This window comes from Copidosoma floridanum, unplaced genomic scaffold (genome assembly GCF_036245765.1).
Source record: "Copidosoma floridanum isolate Cflo_tuat_1 unplaced genomic scaffold, Cflo_Japanese_pri ptg000021l, whole genome shotgun sequence".
Lineage (NCBI taxonomy): Eukaryota > Metazoa > Arthropoda > Insecta > Hymenoptera > Encyrtidae > Copidosoma > Copidosoma floridanum.
In genome coordinates, this window is record NW_028321898.1 from 29,881,654 (window position 1) to 29,905,865 (window position 24,212).

General features: G+C 35.6%; 1 protein-coding gene across 1 annotated transcript in view; it reads left to right on the forward strand.

The window, feature by feature from the left end:
• Positions 1–24,212, forward strand: part of LOC106647824 (uncharacterized) — a 263,442-nt gene that overhangs the window by 207,441 nt on the left and 31,789 nt on the right. Inside the window, exons 3-5 of the mRNA XM_089594588.1 lie at positions 18,309–18,388; positions 19,708–19,743; positions 20,793–20,828. Coding sequence (XP_089450714.1) covers positions 18,309–18,388; positions 19,708–19,743; positions 20,793–20,828 — 152 coding nt within the window. The remainder of the gene's footprint in view (positions 1–18,308; positions 18,389–19,707; positions 19,744–20,792; positions 20,829–24,212) is intronic.

Here is a 24,212-nt window from a genome sequence, read left to right on the forward strand (position 1 = left end):
ATGTTGATCCTTCAGTGAATTGCCGCAGACCTTTCATTTTGATTGATGGTTCTCCCATACAGTAAAAAATATGATCGTAATAACTCATACTTATCCTGTTTATCAAATTGTCTTGATTTACCACACAAGTATAGATATTACTTCTTGTGGGAGGAAATTCAAGTTCAGATATAAAAACACTTGAATTTTTCACGATAAAACCAACTTTGGGGTCAAAAGTTATTTCTAATCTGGATAAAGATTCTTGTATGACCTATTTAAAATTTAGCATTAAATGCGTAAGATTTTAATTTATCTGTAATTTAACGTTTATCTTGAAAGAGTGAATATTACCTTATCCTCCGCTATAAGCGTCACGTTAAATTTAGGGGAAGTTGTTCGACATGGAAAGATGCTGTAATAATCTAAACATCCTCCAGCGCTGAGCATATTGAATCCATTTTCTTTAGTATTAACAAACGCACTTCTATTGGCTATATAAAAAAAGGTATTATAACACTGGAGTGTAGTCTTACTTAGTATAATTTTTTGAATGAAAAATTGTGGTGATAATAAAATTTAAAATTCTCACAATTCACATAAACATACATCCATCTGGCTTTTGTATCATTGTAGTCTTTACCCGTTCTTTTCGTTATTTTCTTAGTAACATCAATGCAGCCATACCAGCCAGTGTCACCAAAGACAGTCGAATGTCTTCTAAAGGTCTTACTGTTGTTTCTTATGTTTAAATAACTTATATTTGTTGAAGTAACTACTTTTTTATTAATCAATTCCTTAAAAGTAAAAATTGATTTTATGTTCATGTAAAAAGCTTATCAAAATAAAATATGAATGACATCTGTTTCGCTTACAAACTCGGAGTTATCACTTTCAGGATAATGGAAGTAAAAATCGCCAACGCTAGTACACGTGATTTCTAGAGTTTCTCCTTCGTTAATTTCCAACTCAGTTAAGTTGGGATACATCTGAGGCTTATGTCCATTACAGCCTACATTGCAATTAAAAATTGTATTGAGTGAATTAGTGTTCATTTATAGTTATTTTGTGTTGCCGCTTTTTTGCAAATGCTTTAAAATGGCTTTTTTTTAATTTAAGATATCACGCGTCTAGTAATAATATTTAGATTAATTCTCACACTGTTTTTAGTAGATAAACTGTTTGTTTCACCTCACATAGTTTTTGCTTAGTCAGTGTAACAGCCCTATCTGTAATGTCAGGTCTGAATTTCGATCATAAACATGTAGTAGTCAGTAGGGACTTCAATAAATACTGGATCATATCAAACTCCGCAGTTTGGAACTTTAATGGCCGTAGACCTTTCAAGTTCATAATTCTTAAGTTGGCCATTAGAGATTACCAAGCATTCAGCTTGTGGATCCCTTTCCATCTCACAAAATTTTACCATAATGCAGAGATAAAAACATTCAAAAAATATTGTTTTGTAGTCGTTTGATGTATCAATGGTTTCAACTAAAAAAATTAACAGTTTTTGTTCTTCAAAGTTTATCGATTGTCTTGGTGCTTCGATGAAATTTTTAAAGCTCGCAACAATTTGGCGTTAGCTATAAACACTAAACTTCCAAAGAAGATAATCAACAGTTACTGTTTCATCACAAAAATACCATAGCAAGTTTTGATAGTTTGGTTCAAAAAACTTGGGTGTTAAACATTTTTCTGACTGTTGATTCTTGTCGTTAAAGCCGTTGGTATCCGAGCATCTATAAGATGATAATTTTGTTACTTGCATTTAAAAAACTATCTAAAGTTGACACTCTGGTCCATATTGGTAAGATATAGTATAGTAGGTGCTGATAGAAGTATTTTACATCTGAAACGAAAAATGTTTTAGTTCATACTTGAGATAATAAAAGTGAAGAACAGTAGTATCCACTGTAGCAGCGATAGCAATTTTATCCATCCTCGGGATTTCCCCTTTGCATCCTGCCAAGTATCTCCAACTCGCAAACGACATTTACTTTTCATAGTTGCACGTCGAACCCGTAGTGTTGTGAAATATCGAATCAATAGTACGCACCAATCCTTGGGGAGACACGGGTTGGTGACAACGCCCAACAAAGCACTAAGCTCAGACACTTTTACGAGTGTCAGATATTAACGTAATACTGAATCAGAAAAGGAGGGGATCATGTAGTCATACTCGAATCAGAATGACTCTTATGCCACCTCCACTATAGCTATAATAGCGCCTACTAAAGACTGAACTTCATGCATATTGGCACTTGCAGTTGTAGCACACTTGTAAAATTTCTTTTGCTTTTTATATAATTTTGAGGGCACGGGTGATGAAATGGAAAACTATATTGAAGAAAAACTGACAGCTTATATTGACCTTAGCAGATTGAAATTTAGAATCTATCTTGGAATCATTGGTTGTTATAAGACTTTTAAATAATCAAAAAAGGATTTTCGTAAAAAAACACAGACTTCATTAATCGATTTCTAGCTTCAAATAATTTATACAAAGGAATATTCATTCGAGCGGAACTGTAAAATTAATGGCATACCAAGCATTTAAACAAAAGAAAGAGCGTTTATAAATTAATTAATAGATAAAATATAACGACTCTGGAAAAAACTTTCAAGTTTTATTTGATAAATAATTTTTAATTATTGCTTTAGTATATTGAAATTTCAATCAACGTAGCTGCAGAAATTTTGGTAAATTAATAAATATATTCCTCGTGAATACAGCTATGTAAGCTCACATTGAGACGCTTTCACGAAGTATAAAATGCGTACTATTGATACTTACTGTCGACTTAAGAGCTTGCAGATATTTTTCAGCTGATTCCCTCAGTTTTAAGCTTATCTACATATAAATATGTTGACACGTGTAATAATGTGAAATCGAAATAATAAGAGATATGGCTCTCTCTCTCTCTCTCTCTCTCTTCGACCCCACCAGTTGCTTTCAATATTTTAAACCAAGTAATTTGAAGTGTTGATTATATCGATTGAAAATAAGTTGAGTAAAAAACTTAATAGTAAACTTAATGTAATCAATGTACTCATATATGCATACAATACTCATATACAATGTAAGAGTATGTTAAATAATATACTCTTACGCTCTGTTCTGTGTTTAGTTATATTTTGATAATTGATCATAACTACAAAGTGTTAGAGTAGCTAATTATAAATCTGTTTTTCCCTTGAGTATGGCCAATCTTTATATTTTACTTAAATTCGTGATCTGCACTCGGCAAGTTTTCTTGCTAAACATATGGATGTTTCTCCATTTCCAAGTCACTCGCTATAGCTTAGAATATAACGAAGCTAACTCGGGCCGAGCAGCCAATTAATTACGCTCTTTTTCTGTATATGTTCACAGGTAAGAAACGCGCCTCGAGCACTGATCGGTACAAATGACCGGGTGTGGGTGAAGACCAGCTTTTAATTGCTCGCAGTGGACGTAAAGGGGTAAGTCCAACTTTCGAGTGTGCGCGCAAACACCTAAACGCGCTCACTCGGGTTGGGGCGAATCTGCCGCAGCTCAAGGCTCCTCATCAATCATCGCCAACCGCTCTCGCTGCCTCTCCCGGCGAAGTGTGTCTCTGTAAAAGCGTTCCTCTTGACTAATGAGTCCCGCGGAAACCAACTGCAAGCGATTGCTATGTATATATTTATACACCTACTCTGATGGAGTCGAATCCATTGTGCAAAAGAGTACCATGGCAACACATTAAAAAAATAAACATTATTTTAATTGAGATGACTGAAAAAAAAAGCATATTTATTCAATCGACGTCACAAACGTAAGAGTAATCGAGTGAATAATGAATAGTATTTTTAGCTTTTTTAACATTAAAGTTGAATAAAAATGCGTTGGAGAACTGCAACAATAGACCCGAGCATTGATATTCAGTCCATTCCTCAAATAAAGCCTCCCGAAACTTGCAGCTTCAGTCACCCTCCATTAGTCTGATAACAGGGCGAACAGGGCATATGTTGGCTGGGCAAAGCTCAGCTCTGCCATTGGGTGATCCTGGAATAAATTAGGAATAATTTTCCAAGGAGTGGGTTTATTATATTGCACGAGCGTGCACGATCTCGACTCTGCCGACGTACCTACCGCGAGGAAAGGTCGCGAGTATATATCCTGGCACGCGCAACAGCAATGTGACGCTCAGTGGTGCGAGAGTGTCTCGTAAATCAGGACGACGAGCTGACCATGAAGTAGATGCTCTGCAGAATTTTTTAGCTGGTCTGCATGTACATGTGGGACACTACGATTGGATTGAGTTCGGTGAAGGAAACGGACTTGCCGGAAAATATCGGGGCTTACAAGCTTTCAACCTATTGGACGTTCCAGAATAAATCGAAAAGTGATACTTTTTTCGAAATTTAGCTTTTCACTGACATTTGCCTTGTTCCTACTATAAAATACACATTCGCAAGTACGCTGGGTTGCCGTAAATTGATGTCGGTGGTATATACTTACATTCGGCCTCGAGTTGTCTTGGCATCAGATCACGAGTCAAACAAAAATGCAAACTAAAAGTAAAAAAAAAATTACTGACCAGAGCCTTCGTAGTGCGAATGCCAACTACTTTTTGCTACCAATCGTGAATGAAAGCCATAGTAAAACCATCGGGAAGTCTAATAAATCGGTACTTAAAACAGGAGAAAACCCATCTTAGTGCCTACTGCACCATAGTAGGTAGAGGTGACTACCACATAACCGGAAAAATTAGCACCAAGCCTGTGGCCGAGCAAGTGGTCCATTATCGATACTGTGTACCAAAAACTGTTGTCGTTTGAGCCAGAAAAACACTTGGAGTATAGGAGTGAGAAGGGAAAAAGCAGATCTGGAAGATCCTCATTGATCATACAATGCAGGGTGTGTATAGCTGGTATAAAACAGCGAAATAAAACATACGGGAGGAAAGGAAGATAAGCCGGGATGTAACGGATGTTTGGTATATACTGCACCTGTACATTAGAGCGCACGCCGATTCCACACAGCAACTCCACACATACTGAGCATGCACGTATCAGTAAGTACACCGGGTTGTACATAATACTCCCGTGGTCCAGATGATACACCAGCCTTGCAAACGCGGGCTCTTATCTCGCGGTCGGAGGATTAATGCGTGCACTACGTGATCCAGATCCTCGCTGAAGCAGAGGGGGGGAGGGGAAGAAACTCGAAGGAGACCAACTGCTCTGAACAGCAGCGTTTGGTCACAAAAAGATACGGCGTGGGGTCGTTTTTTGCTTTAATTTCTCCAGTGGTCCATACACCGACGTTCTTATTGCCAATTTGTTCGCGTCGCGCTTATCGCTCCGAGTTCCATTCGACTCTACGTCTTGTACCTTTGTGTGCATGGGAACTGTTCTTATTTTTAGTTCTTAACTTACCCTGCGTGCATTTCGACACAATTGTCAGTGATCACTTTTTGTCATAAAAATCGTGCAATTATAATTTTTTATAGTGACTCATACCACTCTTTTACAGTCAATCAATCTGTACATTAAAGGAATATTATAAGAGCTTTAATAACATTGTTTGGCCCACATAAAATCAAACTTGCAGCATTTAACAATAAGAATAATCAGAGGTTGGAGATGAAAATTAAAAATGTGATGAATATCAATTGTTTTAATGTTTGTGTGGCTAAAAAATAAAAGTTTCAAGTCGATTTTAAATTAAATAAAGATACTATGTCGGTTCACAGTTAGTAGCTTCCATAAGTAAGCTACCTCGGAATTGCAGTACGTATAGTAAAATCTGACAACTTGTCTAATTTTTATGCCGTCAAGTGCACGCGAATCCAACACATTTTGAAATTCGCGCAACAAGTTTACTTCTCACACAAGAGACCCACTGCAGTAAATTCCGCGAAATTAAGTTCCATCACGAAACCGCGAGAGTTGATCAATCTCGCGCGTCTCGAGCCAAAAAACTTTTTCCCAAACAGCGAGGAGAACAGAAAACTTCAAGTCGGAATAATTTGTGCGTCAGGGTTTATAACGCCGGCGAGCTGGCGTGCGAAAATTAGTCCTGGAAAAGCCGGAGAAGAAGGAAAGAAAAGGGACGCGTCGGCGACACAGCTCTGGCGGTTATTAATGAAGAATCCCAAGCCCGTTCGGGCAGTCGCGGGCGGAAATGAAATCGTCGCTATCTCTGCTCGTGATGAAGACGCGGGTGTTGTCTGCGTGTACCTACACAGCGATCCCAGGACCTTTTGGTGGACGAGATTAATGTTTTCGTTCTTCGTGTTCTACGTACCTCCCCCCCCCCCAAAAAAAAGGAAAATGCAAAGGAAAATCTCGTGACACCCAGAGGGAGGGAGAGAAAAACTATCTGGGATGGAGATTTATCGAGAGTTCGGGCGCGCGTGCCGATGCCGTTCCTCATTCTCCGCGTGGACCACACTGTGAGAGTTATTTCTCTCTTTTTTTTTTACTCACACCCTTTGTACTTTCTGGTTGCTTAAAATAATTTTTTACCCTTGTTTGCATGAAAAAATAATTATTCTTGTTTATTATCGATAGTGATGTTTATTATTTTCTCTGTAGAAAAATTTACAACATTGATAGTTTATTGACTTGTTTCGATTGGTGACACGTAAATTTCCACCTATTATGTGGTACATGCGTTTCAGTGACATTTTCTGCTTTGCTGCAGCACTACATTTGTACTAATTTGACGACTCAAAAGACATATTAAAAATATAATGTTAACGATAAGAACCTAACATATAAATATGTGTTTATCTACAATGTATACAAGTACAAATTTTTTTCTCTTTGATGTCTATGACCTATCCCACAAGTTTTCCTTTCTCTTCTTATTCGTGCCGAAAAGGTTTGAATCAGAGTATTTAGACTCGTAACCGCGTTTTCGCTCACTTTCCCTAAATTCTTTGCTTTCATTGAACTTGGGTTTATTGTAGGTTGTACCTAAAATGTAAGAAATAGTTCAAGTAAACCATAAAACATAAAAAAATAACCATGACGATTCATCTCGTACCAGTTGTATTCGTGTAAGCATTTGAAGGTGGTTGTCTACTTAATAGCCAACTGCAGAAAGGATCTTCTTTCAATGTGGATGTGGTAGTAATATTATTACTAATATTTGTAGTCTCAGTTGCAGATGGCATAGCTGAAAAAATATTAAAATTTGATTAGTTTAAAATTTCCTTTTTTTTTTAACTGTGCTTAGAAAAAATAGGACTGTATTTTTTTAACATTATGAATCAAGTTTCTATACTTGGTTCAGAAATCGTCTTGATTGCTAACGAAAAATTTGTACGAAAAAATATTTTAAAAATCCGCTTAACATAGAAATATTCTTACGAAATTTAAGTGAACATATTACTTGTAATATATGCTGGTTGTTTAAAAAAAAAAAATAATAAAAAATAAAGATGGATAATAAATTATAAAATTATACAGGGCTAACTATGCATTGTTCTAGAAAGTAAATATTTTTAATACACATTTTATATTAATTTCGTAGAATACGTTTTTAATTTTTGTAATTTATTCATCTCATTTCATAAAATAGAGGGCTAAGATTGAAATTAATTGATTCAGGCCTCAGGACTTTCCGGATGGTTAAAATTTATTAATTACTGCAGAGTATTAGAGTATCGTAATTTTTGTTGCAACCTATAGTAATTAATTTTCCAGATAAAATAATAATTAGTCATTTGGTAAAGTAATAATTGAAAATATTGTATATTTATCTATCTGAAGTATGTTTTATTCTAAAGTTGATTAAATTACAAGTAAAATAGATAATGCAAAAGAAAATGAAAATCGGATGTATTAGAGATTATAATTCAAACAAAAAAGGCAATATCGAGTAGCAGCAGTAAAAAAACTTAAAGAATTTGCAAGAAATGAAAACGTAGATACAGGCATTTCATGTTTTAAATTATTTTTAGGCGAAAAATATCGATTTTAGGGTAAAGGTTTGCTTCGTGGGTGTTCAAAACATATATAATACCTATTCCCAACGATATAAGAATATCCAGAACTATTTTTTAAGAATTAGTAAGTGCCAAACAGCAAACCTTTTTGAAAAAAAAATTCTCCAAATTTTCGGATCTCAAAATATCGTTCTTTCCGCGATATCACATCAGATAAAAATGAGTGCGGCCCGTGAGATTTGCTTGAAAAAAGAACAGCGAGTAAAAGAGTCAAAAATTTTTCGTCCATGCAACGACCGATTTTCATGGATTGTCTCAACAACGTATAGTATACAACAACGGGAACTCGATGTCCAGAAACCGGAAATCAGCGTATATAGTATAGAATGTGAAGCGCGTAATAACTGTGCGGTGTTCCTCGTACACGCGTCAGAGTATATTATACTTGCAGGGGTATGGATACAAACACACACATTGTAGGAAGCGAGGGTTCGCGATGCAAAAAACACAATGGGTATGCCGGATAGGAGGAGCAGAGAGAACCCACTCGGCTGTCGATTTGCCATTCAGTCTGAGCCTTCGTAAATTCGCCGGGAATTTCAATACAAAGGGCTGGCAATAAATTTCTCTTCGTCTGCCATTTGTTCCACATCCTTGTTCCTTTGCTGCATCTGTTTTACTTCTCTTTCTCTCTTTTCCGGATCTTTTTTTTTCTGCGCTTATGCGATTGTTTTGTACCTCCCATACAGTTCGGCTTTTCAGTCTTTTAGATCGTTCCCAGCATGTACAGTACCAATTGATATTAACCTATACTTGTGGTTTTTTACTCGGGACTTCAAAGGAAAAATTTCGTTCGAATCAAAAAGCTGACGGTGTATTGTGAACTCTACCACAAACATACAATTTAATGGCTACGATTATCTTGCCGAATTTTGGAATGTACTACCTTGGGTGCTATCATTGTGTTATTTATAGATATGAGGTAAAAGACAATGAAAGAATTTATTTGGAATTTTTTTTTAGCTAGCCACATTTTACTGCAATAAAAATTACAATACAGTTAGAGTCTAATTTTATTGCTCATTTACATTGGACTATGTATTTATTGTAAACTTTATGATGTTGTTTTTTTCAAAGCTTGAGTAGAAGGCTATATTAGTATCTCTAGAATTGTATTGGAAAAAAAAACATTTGATATTAACGGTATACTATATGTTACGATCACATACATTTAATTATTTAGTATCTTCCCTCTTTTTTTTCATATTCCGACTAACCTATTTGCTGAAAAATCATCACTGATCCATCAACTAGTCAGAAACCTCAAGTGTTAAATTGAATAACAATGTCAAAAGTATGAAAGTAGCGTGAATAAAAAAAAAAAGCCAATCGAACAGTTTGTGTTGATGTCAATAATCACACAGTTTCATTTTTTTTTGAACCCATAACTTGTTGTCAACATCTATTTTTTTATCTATATAGAGCTCTAGGTCTAAAGATACCTCTTTGTCCTTTTTATGCTCACATGTGCAGATAATTGTGATTACCGCTGGAGATGTATATCTACTTTGTGTCTAGCAAAAAAAATTCCGGTAAAAAAAAAGAAACAAACGGGCAGCAGGTAATGATGTTCTAAAAGATTGCCTTTTCACCCCCCCCCCCCTCTAACAAAGTCCTTTTCTTTTCCTTCCGGTTTTCTAATTGATATATGAAATAGTGTAGATTCGAACTATTCCTCTGGATTGACTTATACACTTGTTAGTATATGACGACGATGGCGAATTAAAACTGTGTTTTTTTCTACCTAAATTATTATTTGGAAAATGAAATAATGTGTTTATTTAACAATAACAGTGGCAAATGAGCCGATTGTGCAAAGCAATGAGGACAAAAAGTATTAACAAATATCAAGCCAGATACAATAGAAAAAAAAAAAAAAAACAATAACAATAACCACGTATGCCTCAGCAGTTGAAAATCCTGTACATAAATACCGCAAACAATCTCTTATTAACGTAATCCCGTAAGCCGTTTAGCAAATTACCCACAGCCAGTCTGCACCCATAAGCCTGATAGTTACTTCGTTTTTATTTTCCAAAGTCGCTTCTACTGTCAGTCGTAAAAAAAAAAAAAAAAAAAAATTGCAAAAGAAAAAGGAGGAAATAAAGAAGTTGTGGACGTAAAAAGTGTCCACAGATAAAAGATATTTACAAATTTTTATAGATGTGTTGAATTCGTTGGAAGCAATACAAAAAAAACCAAAGTATCTCGGAAAGAAAAATAATACAATACCTGTTATAACTTCTATATAAATCGATGGGTCAAACGTTTCCCGCAGAGCCTTGAAACCTTCCAATCTTCAAATATTTTTGATAACTGACACAAACTTTTCTTGTGGTCAAACGTCTTTTTACCAGCCGACTACAGCACGATGCTTCTAAGAGGGAAGTGACAGCTATAATAAAAAAATTTTTAAAAATAAAAATTCGACCAAGGCTTGCAGTTAATAGTTTAATCATCAATATGCTACGTTAAGAAAGCAGAAATGCTAATTTGGAAATAATTGACTAATAAAAGAGAGAGAGAGAAAGCAAACGAGGAGAAATACAAAACCCAATAGCAGTTTGATAGATACCAATTTAGCCGAGCAACTTAGCGTTAGGAAGGAAGGTCACAATAGATGTAGAATAGGATAGAGTAATTTTGTTAGATATGCTTTTTAGTTTTCATATTTCTCACATGATTGTATTTTAAAAATAGACACATCCCTAATCATCAACTTTAGAACCTTAACTAACTATTCTTCACGGATCTAAATTCATGTGTATTGATTTAATGTTTGATGTTTTGATTTTGAAAAAAGGCTCTACAAAAACAGATTGTCATATCAGCGAGAAATCCCAAAAAAGTAGTGATGTGATTCAAGTTTAATAATTTATAAAAAGTTTTATCGCAAGTACAGCCTAAACACTAATGGCTTTACGAGACTAAACATTTACCGAGTTTTTTTATCAGCTAGTAAAGTTTAGTACCACTTCAAGTATTTCAACTATAGCAATGCAAATGATTAGTTACAATAATTTATTATTCATATTTCTTAATATGTTGTTTGTTGAACACGTAGTTCTGCTCTCAGTTGTTTCCATAATTTTTAAAACAAAAAACTTATCAACCAAGTCCTATCAGCCAAAATTCAAAGCAGTAATTAGTTAACTTACCTCTTTTTAATTCACTTGAAGGCCAATGACTTCACGAGACTACTATATTTTTTCGATATCTTGTGGTATATCGCACACCACAATTTAACACAATTCAACGGTGTAGTCGTGTTTAAAATAATAAACTTCGCATCCATCCAGTGAATACTCAACAAAATGGACTTGTGATTACATTTGGTGAAAGAAAAATAATATCCTCTAGCAAATTAAAAAAAAATGTTCAGAAAAATATTGATGTTTTGTTCCAAAGATGAAAAAAAAAAAATCACCCTACTGTGCCCTTAACATAATAATCAAGTAAATACTACTTCTTATCACATGGCCGATTAGTTTTCGACACCTTATATGCTCATTCCTCTCCATATCGATCCCCCATTGTTCCTTTCTCCAAAGTGGCAAGCTCACTCATTTACTCGCACCCTTGCTCAAGGAGTTCATTATTTTCTGCCAAGTGACAGCACACCATTAATGAGCGCTCCAACAGCGATGTACGCATGTATACTTGCAATTTCTTTCCATTGCGGTGGAATTCGTTTTTTAGACGAGCGTACGACGGTGAGGAAGAAGAGAAGCAGTACTGTCCCTCTCATTATGCGATGGTATAATGATCGGTAAAGATTTTATGGAATTTCCAGTGATGCCGTGGGCGCCAGGTTGCCTCCAATTATACGAGTGGAGCTAGACGTGACCTTTATTGACTCTTTCCTGGCATGACGCATCGATAACGAGCCCCTGGAAATTTTTACTGGCTCGACAGTTGTCTATTTGCAGGATGGATTAACGTCTGTAATTTTTTTAATTGATTTTGTTGACAACTTCTTTTTTTTGGGACAAGGATGGGGTCTTATTAGTTCATGAGGCATTATTAAACACTTTGAACGATGAAATAGCTAAGAGATTGAGAAAACTCTCTACCACTAAATTAGAAGACTATAACAAGAAGGTCGAAGGAAAAAAGTGAGTGAAGAAATGTATGTGTTTATTAAGTGGAAAAGCTTTATGATGTAGGCATCCAAAGATGAAACCAGCTAATCGGTCGCTGGCAATTTGTAACGTCAATAATGATTGGCTTTTCCAAACAGAAATCATAAAATGTATTCGTATTAGTGTAACGATTCAATAATTAACGTTGAATGTACGTTGAATTGTACTTTAAAAAAATCATTTTCAATAAAGTAGAGGGGATCTCATTCATTTATTTTACTATTAAAATTTTTTTTCGTCCTCACACGACTGTATGGCATTTGTGTAAAATATGCTTTTTAATTTTTATATTTCATACTCAAATGAAAAATTATTAAACCATAATCCAAAATATATTCGTATTAGTGTAACGATTCAATAATTAACGTTGAATGTACGTTGAATTGTACTTTAAAAAAATCATTTTTAATAAAGTAGAGGGGATCTAATTCATTTATTTTACTATTAAAATTTTTTTTCGTCCTCACACGACTGTATGGCATTTGTGTAAAATATGATTTTTAATTTTTATATTTCATACTCAAATAAAAAATTATTAAACCATAACCAAACACTTAGCATTTTCATATCGGTAATTGTATTCCACACTATTTGACCTCTCACACAAACAGAGTTTAATTCAGGGTGATGTCGACAATTCACGGATTGAAGTCCCAAGGCTACGGAAATAATGTAGTTCATAAAAATCGTAGTGGTAAGTGTAAAATACATCATGAACTAATTGCTCCAACGATTATTACATACTAATCGTTCATATTAGAAATTATTTATAAAACTAAATTTAATAAACTTTACTTGCTTTTAATGCTTAAATAATCCTTTTTATAGGCACATACAAAACAATGCTAAATATCTAAGGGCTAAAATGCAATTATATTAAAATTACTTTTGTCACTCTGAAAAAAGAGTCTTCGCGTATTTTCTTAAAATTTCAGTTCACAAGGTATACTCATTTCATCCTGGTATAGCCTCTCTCGTCAAATCGTTAATTGCATTCAGGTAATTATAGCTCAAAATTGATCAGTTAGCTGAGGTTTGACCATCCCAGAGTTGCACACCTGGACAATCCCCAAATGAAAATTAGATTAAAATTGCTGTATTTGGTTGTTATTTTGTTGAACAAAATAAATTATACATATATTTTTTAAAGTAAACAATTAAATTTAAACAGCACTATTGTAGATACTGTTCAGTTGTGATGAATTGAGCACTTGTACTAATTAAGGTTATATTAAAAGGGCTTGGGCTTTATCAAAACTATTCGCCTGATAACGTGTAACTATTTGTAAAGTTATCCAGACCACATGGCAGTGGCAGCAGAATCAAACGTATGAACGAGCGCGGGAGCTTCCGCTTTTCCATCGCTAGCCGTGCGTCGAGCGGAAGATAGCCTTTACGACTCAAACAGAGGGATATGTAATATATATAGAGAATGAGAAAGGGAAAAGGAGGGAGAATAGTTGGTTGTAATGTATAAAGTATATATACCTATGGTGGCCGTACACCAGCGACCGGAGGGAGATCATTAATAAAGCAGGCAACGGTACCGCATATCTCTCTCCCCCTATTCCCTTCCTTATATATTCGAGTCGCTATATATAGAGCTATATACGTTGTCGCGTATGCGAGCTTACTTGTTAATAAATATTATCTAGAAAAAATGAAAAAATTAGCTTGGGAGGAAATGAATTTAGCTAAAGTGTGTGCCTTGTTGCTCACGTCCTTATAAAAAAGGAATGCAATGCTGGTGGTTTTATTTATTGGCACAAAGAACAAAAGTACTACTGCGTCGATAATTGAAAAATATTGATTTTTTTTTTTCTTAGTAGCAGTATTTAGAAAACAATGACAATAGATGTTCCAAAGAACAATCTCAAGCCCAAGATTGCGAGTCCCCCATTTGTCACCCGTTAAGTTCCGTAAAAACGTGTAATTGCGACTCATTGTCGTTCAAAACCAGCCTGAAGTTCTAGGTTCTAACAACGGACGTTAATCAAATCGTCAGTTGCGAGCAGAGCGCGACGTCGGTGCAATCTCCCATCGTGCATTTGAAGATTCCTGCGACAAACGCCGAGATTACGTTTTCTCTCAACTCCCTTGGGAAATTGGGGGCATTAAATCGCATCCCCCCCTCTCGCATCCTCTTCGACTTTTTGATTTCGACGCAATGACGAAACGCGTGATCTTTCCTCGTCCAGTCTATAGGGTGGTGTCAGAGTTACAGGTTGTTTGGATGCTAGAGTAGACAAAACAATAATGCATTTGCAATATAAACTTGATTTTTGGTGACGAAAGGGAACAAGTCAAAGGCTCAAGAAGATTAAGTTTTCATTCATTCTTTTATCAATGGTAGAACACAAGTTTATGCTTATCTTTGTAATGATTCATTTATCTTATACTGCAAGGCAAGTTTATTGTCACAATCACCTTTCAATTTCGTAAATTGGTGCGAGGTAATGATATTTTTGTTCGTCATCCATGAGATATCACTGCTCACTTTTTTTTTATCATAACGACTTTTAAAAATAAAAACAGAATGCGTCAATGTTCTTGTTCATACCACTTGATTAGATATTTCGCTTCCACCGACGACTCTCGTTTTGAAATTTTTTTCAGAGCCACGGTAAAGTTCTTCGAATTTCCAATCCAAATTTTGGAATGCCACAATTTCAATGCCAACAAAATGTTCTTGGCTTGTCTCCACGGGTTCGACTGTAATTATGGATGTTTCCCTCGATTTGGGGAAGCTTGTAATTAAATGAGACTTTCACGAGGGGGGTGGGGGGGGGCAATGAAAAGCCCCTTGGCTACGCAGACATTGGAGCACACACCAGTGGACGAAAGGGCAAGTTGCAGGGCGGAGCATGAAAATTTCGCCTCGCGTTTACCTAGCGCCACTCGTATACACACATTGGGCTATCCGCGTGGCCCGTGTGTACTCCCCTGTGTAAACGCATTACTAATGGAGGCAATTAAGCCCCGAGCAGACATCAAAGACCCGGGACTGGAAGTCACGAGGGAGGAAAGCGTCACGCAGATATAGGTACGCGTGTAGGAGACCAAAAACCGGGATTAGTTCGCGGCGAGTTTGACGCTTTGATATCGTCTCGTTCTCTCACTCTTTAAAATACAAAGCGACGCGGTATGTTTGCTCGGCGAATTGGTTTCCAATTCGATTCGGGAGTGGAGAGGAAGGGCATCAAGAAGGACCGTAATCCACGTGTAATCGTAAAAGCAACGAGAGTTTCTGGACAAACTGCGTGCACTCGTTTTGGCGCTACCATCCCCTCCTCTGTCTCTCTCTCTCTATTTGTCTTTTACTGCATCACAGTGTTTTTCCTATCGTTCCGCGATGATGTTGATGGCCCGGCTATATTGAGCCGAAGGGCTTTTTGTCCGGCAAGAAAGTCGCAATTGGCATACAACAAGAAGAGCATACGCATAGGGGGGGGACTTTGGAGTTGCGATCTGATAACATTGTTTGTACTCGACTATGCTTGAATGTTGGAATAGTTTAATGCGAGGGAAAAATTTTTAAATCTAGTGTACGTTGCGTAAAAATTACTAGTCAAACGATGAAATGAAATACATTGCCAAGGCGTACACAAACTTCTGGTACGAAATGAAAGAAAGAGAAGAGCCAACGATTAATCACGTGGAAGAAGAGAAAGACTCTAATATAGATACCCGACTTTATGATAAACGAGCCGAGGAGGGAGGGAGGGAGAAGAGCATCAGAGGCCCACTGAAAAAGTTATATATCATAGGGACACAATATTATACATCAGCTTGACTCGTGGCTAATGCAAGTGCCCGTACACGAGTGTGCAACGTGAAGGTGAGGACGCACGTGTTATCGCAATTGCTCGCGCTACCGTGTGGTATGGCATTGGCTTTACGTCACATGGATTCACACGTGCCGTTGCCACGAGAGTAAGCGAAAAGGGAGTTGCTTTTTCTCTTCATACCTCGGCATGTGTGTTCTCATTTGATACTCGTGAGGGCGATAATGGGATGCTCAAATTCCTTAGTGGCGAGACCAGGAAGTGGCTCTTGAAATTCCAGCACCAATAGGCGAAACCCCTCCCTTTTGACTGCAGGGGCTGAAGAATAAGATTTTTTTCTTCTCCTCACTAAAATAATAAAAAAAGGTGAACATTTAATTTTGCACAGTCAAATAAAGTACCAAGTCGATTGAAAATAAAGCTATTAACCACCGATTCCGGAGATCTTATTTTTGTCATCATAAAATCCAACGAAAGAAAAAAAAAATTAGCACTCAGCGTCATCTTAATCATCTCACCCCTTAGGATGAAAAGAAAAATTATGAAACATAAACAGATAAGTAGCGCTTGAAATAAGCGAAAAAAATTGCCAAGCCGAGGCAGGAAAGGGGCAACAAAAAAAAAAAAAAAAGAGAGAGAGAGAAACGAGAACGTCGCAGATAAGAGACAAGAGAGACAAAGTGAGCAAGGGGGAAAAACAAAAGCGAGAGAGAGAGCAATTGCGGGGGACTGGGGAAAAAGATCAGAAAATGAGAGCGGAAGTTAATGAAGTTTTCATTCCCTTTTAACGTTTCCAAGCAAAGCGCGCGCTCAAGTGCCGGGGGGAAAAATACCGGGATGCCGTTTAATGACGAACCTCATTTTTTTCCCGCGCTCTTGCTGGCCTCTTTGCACGCTCCTCGGCACGACAACTTGCTCCACTACTGCTGCTTCCTACTGTTGTTATCCGCTGCCATTAAGAGGCGTTTATCATCATTGGATTTGTTAATTCAACGCGCACCAACGTGTGCTCCGGGCTATACGTGAAACGCCCCTTTTTTTCTCTACGGTCCAATTTACCGGGATGGTATCCTTTTTTTTTTTTTTCCATTTGCTGTTAACTCTTTGTACATAGTAGCCCTTTGGGTGCCGAACGTTTCGAAGGTATTTTCCGAGCACAATCGGATAGAATTTTTTTTTCTACCTTACGCTATGAACGAAAGCTGAGAATTTTTATACGACGTTCAGCATCATTGTATAGCTGAACTACTAATCTGTAAATTAAAATTATGGTGATTACATCCAACCATGATTTTGATAGCATAGAAAATAAAATTTTACGATTATTCACATCCCTGAACATGATTATTATGGAAACATAATTTGTTTTGTCGTCACTACTGGCGGAATAATTTATTAAGTATATACGATTTTTTTTAATTTTTTGTCCTATGTAGTTTTTCAAAGCTTCTTAAGCAGTTTTTTTTATGAAAGAAATCGTACATATGGTTTTAAAATTCGTAAAAAATATTACCCAGAAGTTCATACACGAGATTGAATTGTTTTGGCATTTTTCCACGATAATCCCATCGTACAAAACACAAAAAAATAAAGAAGAGAAGCAGTCACGGTGAATCAGCGAAACGGTTATTTAAAGTGCCTTAATCCAATTAGGACGTTCCACTGAGATTTTGGTCCACAAGTGGTGTTACGGTGCTTAAGTCAAAGTAGTATCTTCCTGTGTACAGTTTTACACGTACGAGGTCAGTTACACGTTCAAAATGTACGTATAAACACTTCCGTGCACGTAAAGACATCATCTACAGACTCGAGCACAGCAACACCACTCATGAGACCCCACTCGAGCGGTACAGACACGAAGATTGGAGAATATTATTGGGCCTCTCTTACACCATTTATGTTTTGAAAAGCTATATGGAGAACATATGATTATAAAGTGTTGCCTGCAATGGTAATGCGTTCCCCCAACAAAGTGGCAAAAATTATCATATAACCACGTGCATCAGCCCTCTACTGCTACACGGTCTGACATCACGCGCAGTGAACTACTGCCGCGTCAGCAGCTGTCTAATATACATGCGCGCAGCTGTTTGTTATGCCATGTTGTGGTTTGCTTGAAAATTTACGTCGTTTGCGCAGTTAGTTATGTAGGTCATTATTTTTAGGTGTCAACAATGATTTTCATTTGTTATCCAAACCATACACTTGGACACTGTCGCGGTAACACTGTCGAGATGCACTATTCGTGATGATTATGATTTTTTTCTCGTCAAGTACATTATTGTATGGATACTATAATGTGATAAAAATAGCAAAATATATTTACTAAAATAAAACAATCGTATGCCATGATTCAGATATTTATGTAAGCTTGTCATGAAAATTTTCTTAACCGACAACGCAATTTGTTTTCCCAGGTCCACCAGGTCCTCCAGGACCGGCAGGCAAGCGCGGCAAAAAGGGAAAAAAAGGCGACCCTGGCGAGCCAGGCGCACCGGTGAGTTCTCTCTTTAACACAACAATCTTTCGCTCCTTTGTAAGCTCGTAAAATGTAAAATTAGCGCGCATTTGTTTAAAAATCTTGATCATCAGTTGAAGCGTAAAATGAGTGCAAAGTACAGCACCCGATGTAACGTCAAGTGGCTCGTACTGTTCTGCATACTTTTTTTTACTCTTGATTTGATTAATCAGCTTATTTAATTTAATTGGTAATAAATGTAATGATTAAAAAATTAATCGTCACAGATGTATGTTTTCGTATCTTACAGCTTTTATTTTCTTAGTATTGCGAGTGATTAATTTTTTATCAATTAAAAAATGTATTTAAATGTAGTTTGTTTCTTATTTATTCTGCATGACAATTAAATGAAATAATTATAGAAAACGTGGATTAAATTGCTAGCGATTGGCGTCAATTTTTACTAACATTCATTTGTAAATAGATTGTTTTTGTTGTTCTGTCGTTGCTGTAAATATTTGTAAAAAGTATCATTAACAATAAAACAGTCAAAATAAAACGTAGGGATAAAAAAAAACTCGGTCTTTGCAAATTTGCCCCCAAGTAAAACAGGTAATTGCTGGCTCCGCTTTAATGAACCGCGCCCCTTTACTACTGAACATCATTTAAAATACATGCAAAGTAGTAGCAGCTGCTTTCCGTACACAGGCAATTCGTACATTTGTACATGTAATAGAGTGTACCTAATAAAAATGAGATTACGAGCTACCGATTCTGAAATGCAGTTAATTAACATGCTTTTTCTTTGAATTTTATTTTGCCGGTTAGTTTAAATTAGCGAAATTATTAATGTTTGTTACATAAGTTAGTAAAATCATAAGAAAAAAATCCAGATAATAGTCCGGAACAATGTCAACAATAAAGTAATTTTATGCATGTTAGTAACATAATGTAATATAATATAGCGCATGACATAGATCAGTAGCTAACCGTATTATTTTAATATTGTAATAACACTTCTTTCAGGGTGTGGCTGGTACGCCAGGCATGAATGGTTTTCCGGTATATTATTTTTTGATTTTCCTTTGTTTTACTACTTCTGGCTTTCTTTTTTTTCTCCTTACCTTTTTTTTTTTTTTTTTTTTTTTTTTTACATTTACGTACATGGTTTACTTGCGTTTGATTTGAAATTTGTTTTCCCCTACATTATCCTCGAGGTTGGGATTTGCTTCCAAATAAGAACATAGGTTGTTAAAAAAAATATTGGCAGTGCAAGCAAAAGTGGGAAAATATTTAGAAGGATTTAAGGTTTTGGGTTGTCAGCAAAAATAGTGTTTTAATTTTTAATGGAATTTCAGGGACGAAAAGGCGAGACTGGCGATATCGGACAAATGGTAAGGATGATACAAATACTCAAGAAAAATAGACGATCTTTAGTACTAATAAAATAAATCCTCGCCAACATCGCTTTTCCTCAAGCAAACTTTATCACTTGGTAAAAAAATATAGTGTCTTAAAAACATTTATAGAAATAAAATAATTCAAACTAAACTAAACGATAAACCTAAGATAAGAATTTTTTGTTCATTTGTTGATGGTCATTTTTCAAACCTAATGCAGTGCAAAAATTAAAACTAAAATTTTAAAAGATAAATTACTCGAAAAAAAAATTAACTTTACTTTATCATTCATACGGTTGTCATTTTTTTACTTTATAATTTTTATGTATGTACCTATCTAACTTATTGTACTCGATTATTTTAAATATCCATATAATAAAATTCATGAAGTTTGTGCAATTATTGAATTCGCAATTAATATAATATGTTGAACGTATTCGACTATTATTTTTATTCAGAGTTAGTGAAGCTGGATTTGTTTGACTTTTAAGAATATAATGAATTCGTTAGAAACACGTGAGTGCTTCGCTTTGATATCTAGCGTTGGTTTCCGCTCGGTACATCACTGCAAGGAATCTATTTCAACTAATTAATTCGATTTTTCGTGAAAAAAATGTGACGTTTGTCTTAAAATATTTTAAGTGAATAACGTTTCGAAAATTTTTAGTTAATTAATACTTGGGCTAACTTTTGAAATATTATTAAGACTATTGATTTTGGATTTTTAACGTAGGCATCATTATATTCAAACATCAAGTGTTTATAACATCATATACGATTGACTACGTGATAGTTTTAAATATTTTAATCAATAGAATATCTTAAAGCGCATTCTCTCTAAGAAACCAATAAAATATAAATTCATACAATCCAATGCAAATCTTGACGACACAATGTACGCTATAGAGTGAATCATTTTATCTACTTTGTGAATAAAAATTATCAATGCTCGTTTAAAAGATATGTAAAAAGTGAAATAAAATAATACACAAGAACCTAGAGATGACGCCAAGTGTGACAGTTGCTACGTTGGTTTGTTACAGGGATCTTCCGGACTGCGTGGCTACCCTGGGTTCCCGGTTCGTTAATTTCACGACTATTTCCCTCGTATGATCAAATTATCAACACCAGCTAATGATTTACCCACAAACAAAAACATACATCACGCGTGATGTCATCGAACACCTTTGTCCATCATTGACACGTTTAGCAATCTTCATTCTTATTCTATTGTACTTGTTCCGTTTGCAGATCTCAACACCCTAAGAATCAATTATATCCCAATATTAACTTATGCAACCTTTTTTTTTATAATTCCCTTGACAAATTATTACGAAGCATAATCTTTCAATTTTTTCATGAAATTCACGCGAGATTTCTAAGGGATTCAATACCTCTTCCTTATATCCTGTGTATTGTTTGCATACGACAGTAACCGATACATGGGAAGACAATAAAACAATGTGAACGTCGCTAAAGTTTCTCGTTTTTCTCCATTGATCGTAGCAGGTAACTTTCACACTTTATAACTTGCAAAGTGACATGAATCTTAACAGAAAAGCGGGATGGTTACCGGAATGCATATTTCAGTCCTCCATGGCCTTCTACGTATATACCTGTATATATTCTCTCTGCCTCAAGCTCAACGCACCGACGACTTTTCCCGCTCAATTTCCCCCTCCCAGCTTCCCCCCATGTAACATAACCTCGTCCCATTTGGTACTGACACCGTGTGGCAAAGATATAGAAGCTCCCAGCCCCCCGAAGTCAGGGAGTGTTTTCCACAGCGGTGACAAAATGCACCTCCCAGTGCTGGTGGTATACCTATACGAATGCACGCTATCTGGGCGCTCTCACCCTCGTCATATCGGCTCGCGGTCGGGAAAACTTTCGAGACGACGTGTGCGTCGTCTACCCTATAGGACTGCGTGGTAACATTTCGCAACTAAGTATAAATTTATGAAAGCTGAGATAGCACTTTCCGCGCTTCTCTGCTGTAGACAGATGATGCCCGCGCATTTTGGCTGCTGCGGCGAAGTTTCGCGGGGAATCGGTTTCTTTTAAACATTTGAAAATGCCTTTGTACTTTCGTAACTGCTGGGGTTACCACTTGGATGTTGGCAAATATTTTGCTTTGATTTGACACGGTGATTTTTGCAACACATTCGGGCTATAAACAATTGTTGAAAAGACGTTATTGTTTTCTGTTTGTTTCTTTGAAAAATTTAAATTTTGTTTTTATTCAAAAGAAACTTTTTTTTTAATTTAATGCACATCTAAGATGAAGCAAGTTTTTGAAACAAATTTTTTTAACTACATTGTGCGATTTCGTCGATGAATCTGATTTATAAATGTTAGATGAAAAAAGGCACGTTATGATTGTCTCGTGGCCATTGTCTAAATCGTCTGCTTAATCAAGTAATTTCGTTGTACATGACAAAATCTCATAACAGAATTGTGTTTGAATATTATACCAGGAGTCATCGACTATTTTTTTTAATTTATATTTTCCATAATTATTTGCAATACAATAACATACTCATGTTGGAACGTCAGTATGATACAGCTCTTCGTAGGCTGACAATGAAAATTAATATCGGCTATAAACCGGTACCATGGAACCTCACTCCGAAAAATAATTAATTAGCCCCTCAATGGCTAAAAAAATGAAAATACTAATCAAAACTCAGCGTGGAAGAGAAAAAAAAAAAAACAAACAATCGTACTTTCCCTACACTGTTGATCGTATACATACCATTTATCAAGTTTTGTCACGCGACCAAAGCGTTGATTGAAATTGAATAACCACTCGAGTAGGTGGGAGGCTCCAATCTGTATGTTTGGTTTTCGAAATGAAACACGCTTCAAAAAATTTTTGTCCAGCATCCAATGGATCTATATAATCGCGTAATTCGTTACGCAGACATGGGTGCGTGGTGATGTGGAAGGAGGGATGATATCGCTGTTTGTGGGCTAAAGAGTAAAGACAAACAAAAGCGTGACGCGAGAGAAGTGCGAGTGAGTAAACAACAGAGTTAATAGAATCGAGGTATGGAGGAGGATAGATGTACGAAGTGTATTTTGTTTCAAGCTAAAGGACGTTTTTATTTAAATTAAAAGGGTTTCGTTTCAAGTTAATTTCATACCCTGACTTGTTGTGTATATAATATAACATATGGTTAAATAAATTTATTGCACTTTGTGTAACATACTGCAAGTTGATATTCCAAAGTAAATAATGAAGTTGTAATTGATATTAAAATTTTTTTACAATTAACATAAATATATATATACAACTGTTTTTTAATTAATCGTGATTTTGTTCATTTTGCTCGTTACTTTTTATCTATGTTGGCACAACCGTACCAGCCACTATTGCTAAAGATGGTTGATAATCTTCAAAATGCCCTATTTTTTTCAATTGTTCATGAGAATGATGTGATTTTTGTATTGATAAAAGAACATATTTTTGTCTTTAAATTTACTTCAATTATTTACCAACTATATTTGCTAAAAAAGTACTCAATAATAATCAATAATGTATTTGGAAATTATGTGTCTTCATAAATAAAAATTAATTATTTCAAATAAAGAGTCATTAACAACTCTAAACGTTACAAAATTTGGTATTTTCACGAATTAAGAAAAATGGTTGAATTAAAATAAAACAAATTTCCAGGTACATCCTCCAGAAGCATTAGAACTATTCAAAGCATACGATAAAAGACAAACTGTTCGATGACTCACATTATTCTGAGATTACACGTGTCGTTACCCAAGTCGTTTGTGTCCCTTTACGCTATCTACTCATTTCATCTTAACTATACACAAGAATGTGCAAAATGATCACATTCGAGCATCTGGGCATGCTCACGAATCATGTAACATATGTATTTTGTATTCTGTTCCAGTAATGAAAACACACATGGTGATGGGCTCTCGCACACATAGAAACGTGGGAATGTGATGATTACATGACTAGCTCAGCTTAGTCGTGAATTTTATATTTTTTTTAGTCAATATTCAAATAAGCTGTTGTAGATTCAAGGAGCTATTGTGAATATGTCTTGCGTTGCCAAACTTTACTAACTCATGAGTGTTTCGACTCGTGCTTTATTTAACGTAACATAACATTGTTTTAATGATTCACGATAGTATGTAGAAATTAGCTTATTTACGCGCTCGTGATGTCGATTTTAGATGAAGTGTATTAAAAATAAATAATTAATTTTAATGTAAAATCGACACGTGAGCTCGAACATGATTTGTCACGCTGAAGTAGTTGTAGAAGTTTGTTGTAACCTTTAGATCTCAACAGTAGTGCAATTAATCGTATTTGGAAGCATTCACAAACATTATTGGTGATTTTCATCATATTTATGGGGATATATTCCTGTATTTTTTTCCCTTTTATTTACATTTCTTTATTTTTAAAGGACTTTATTTATATAAATCTTCTCTTT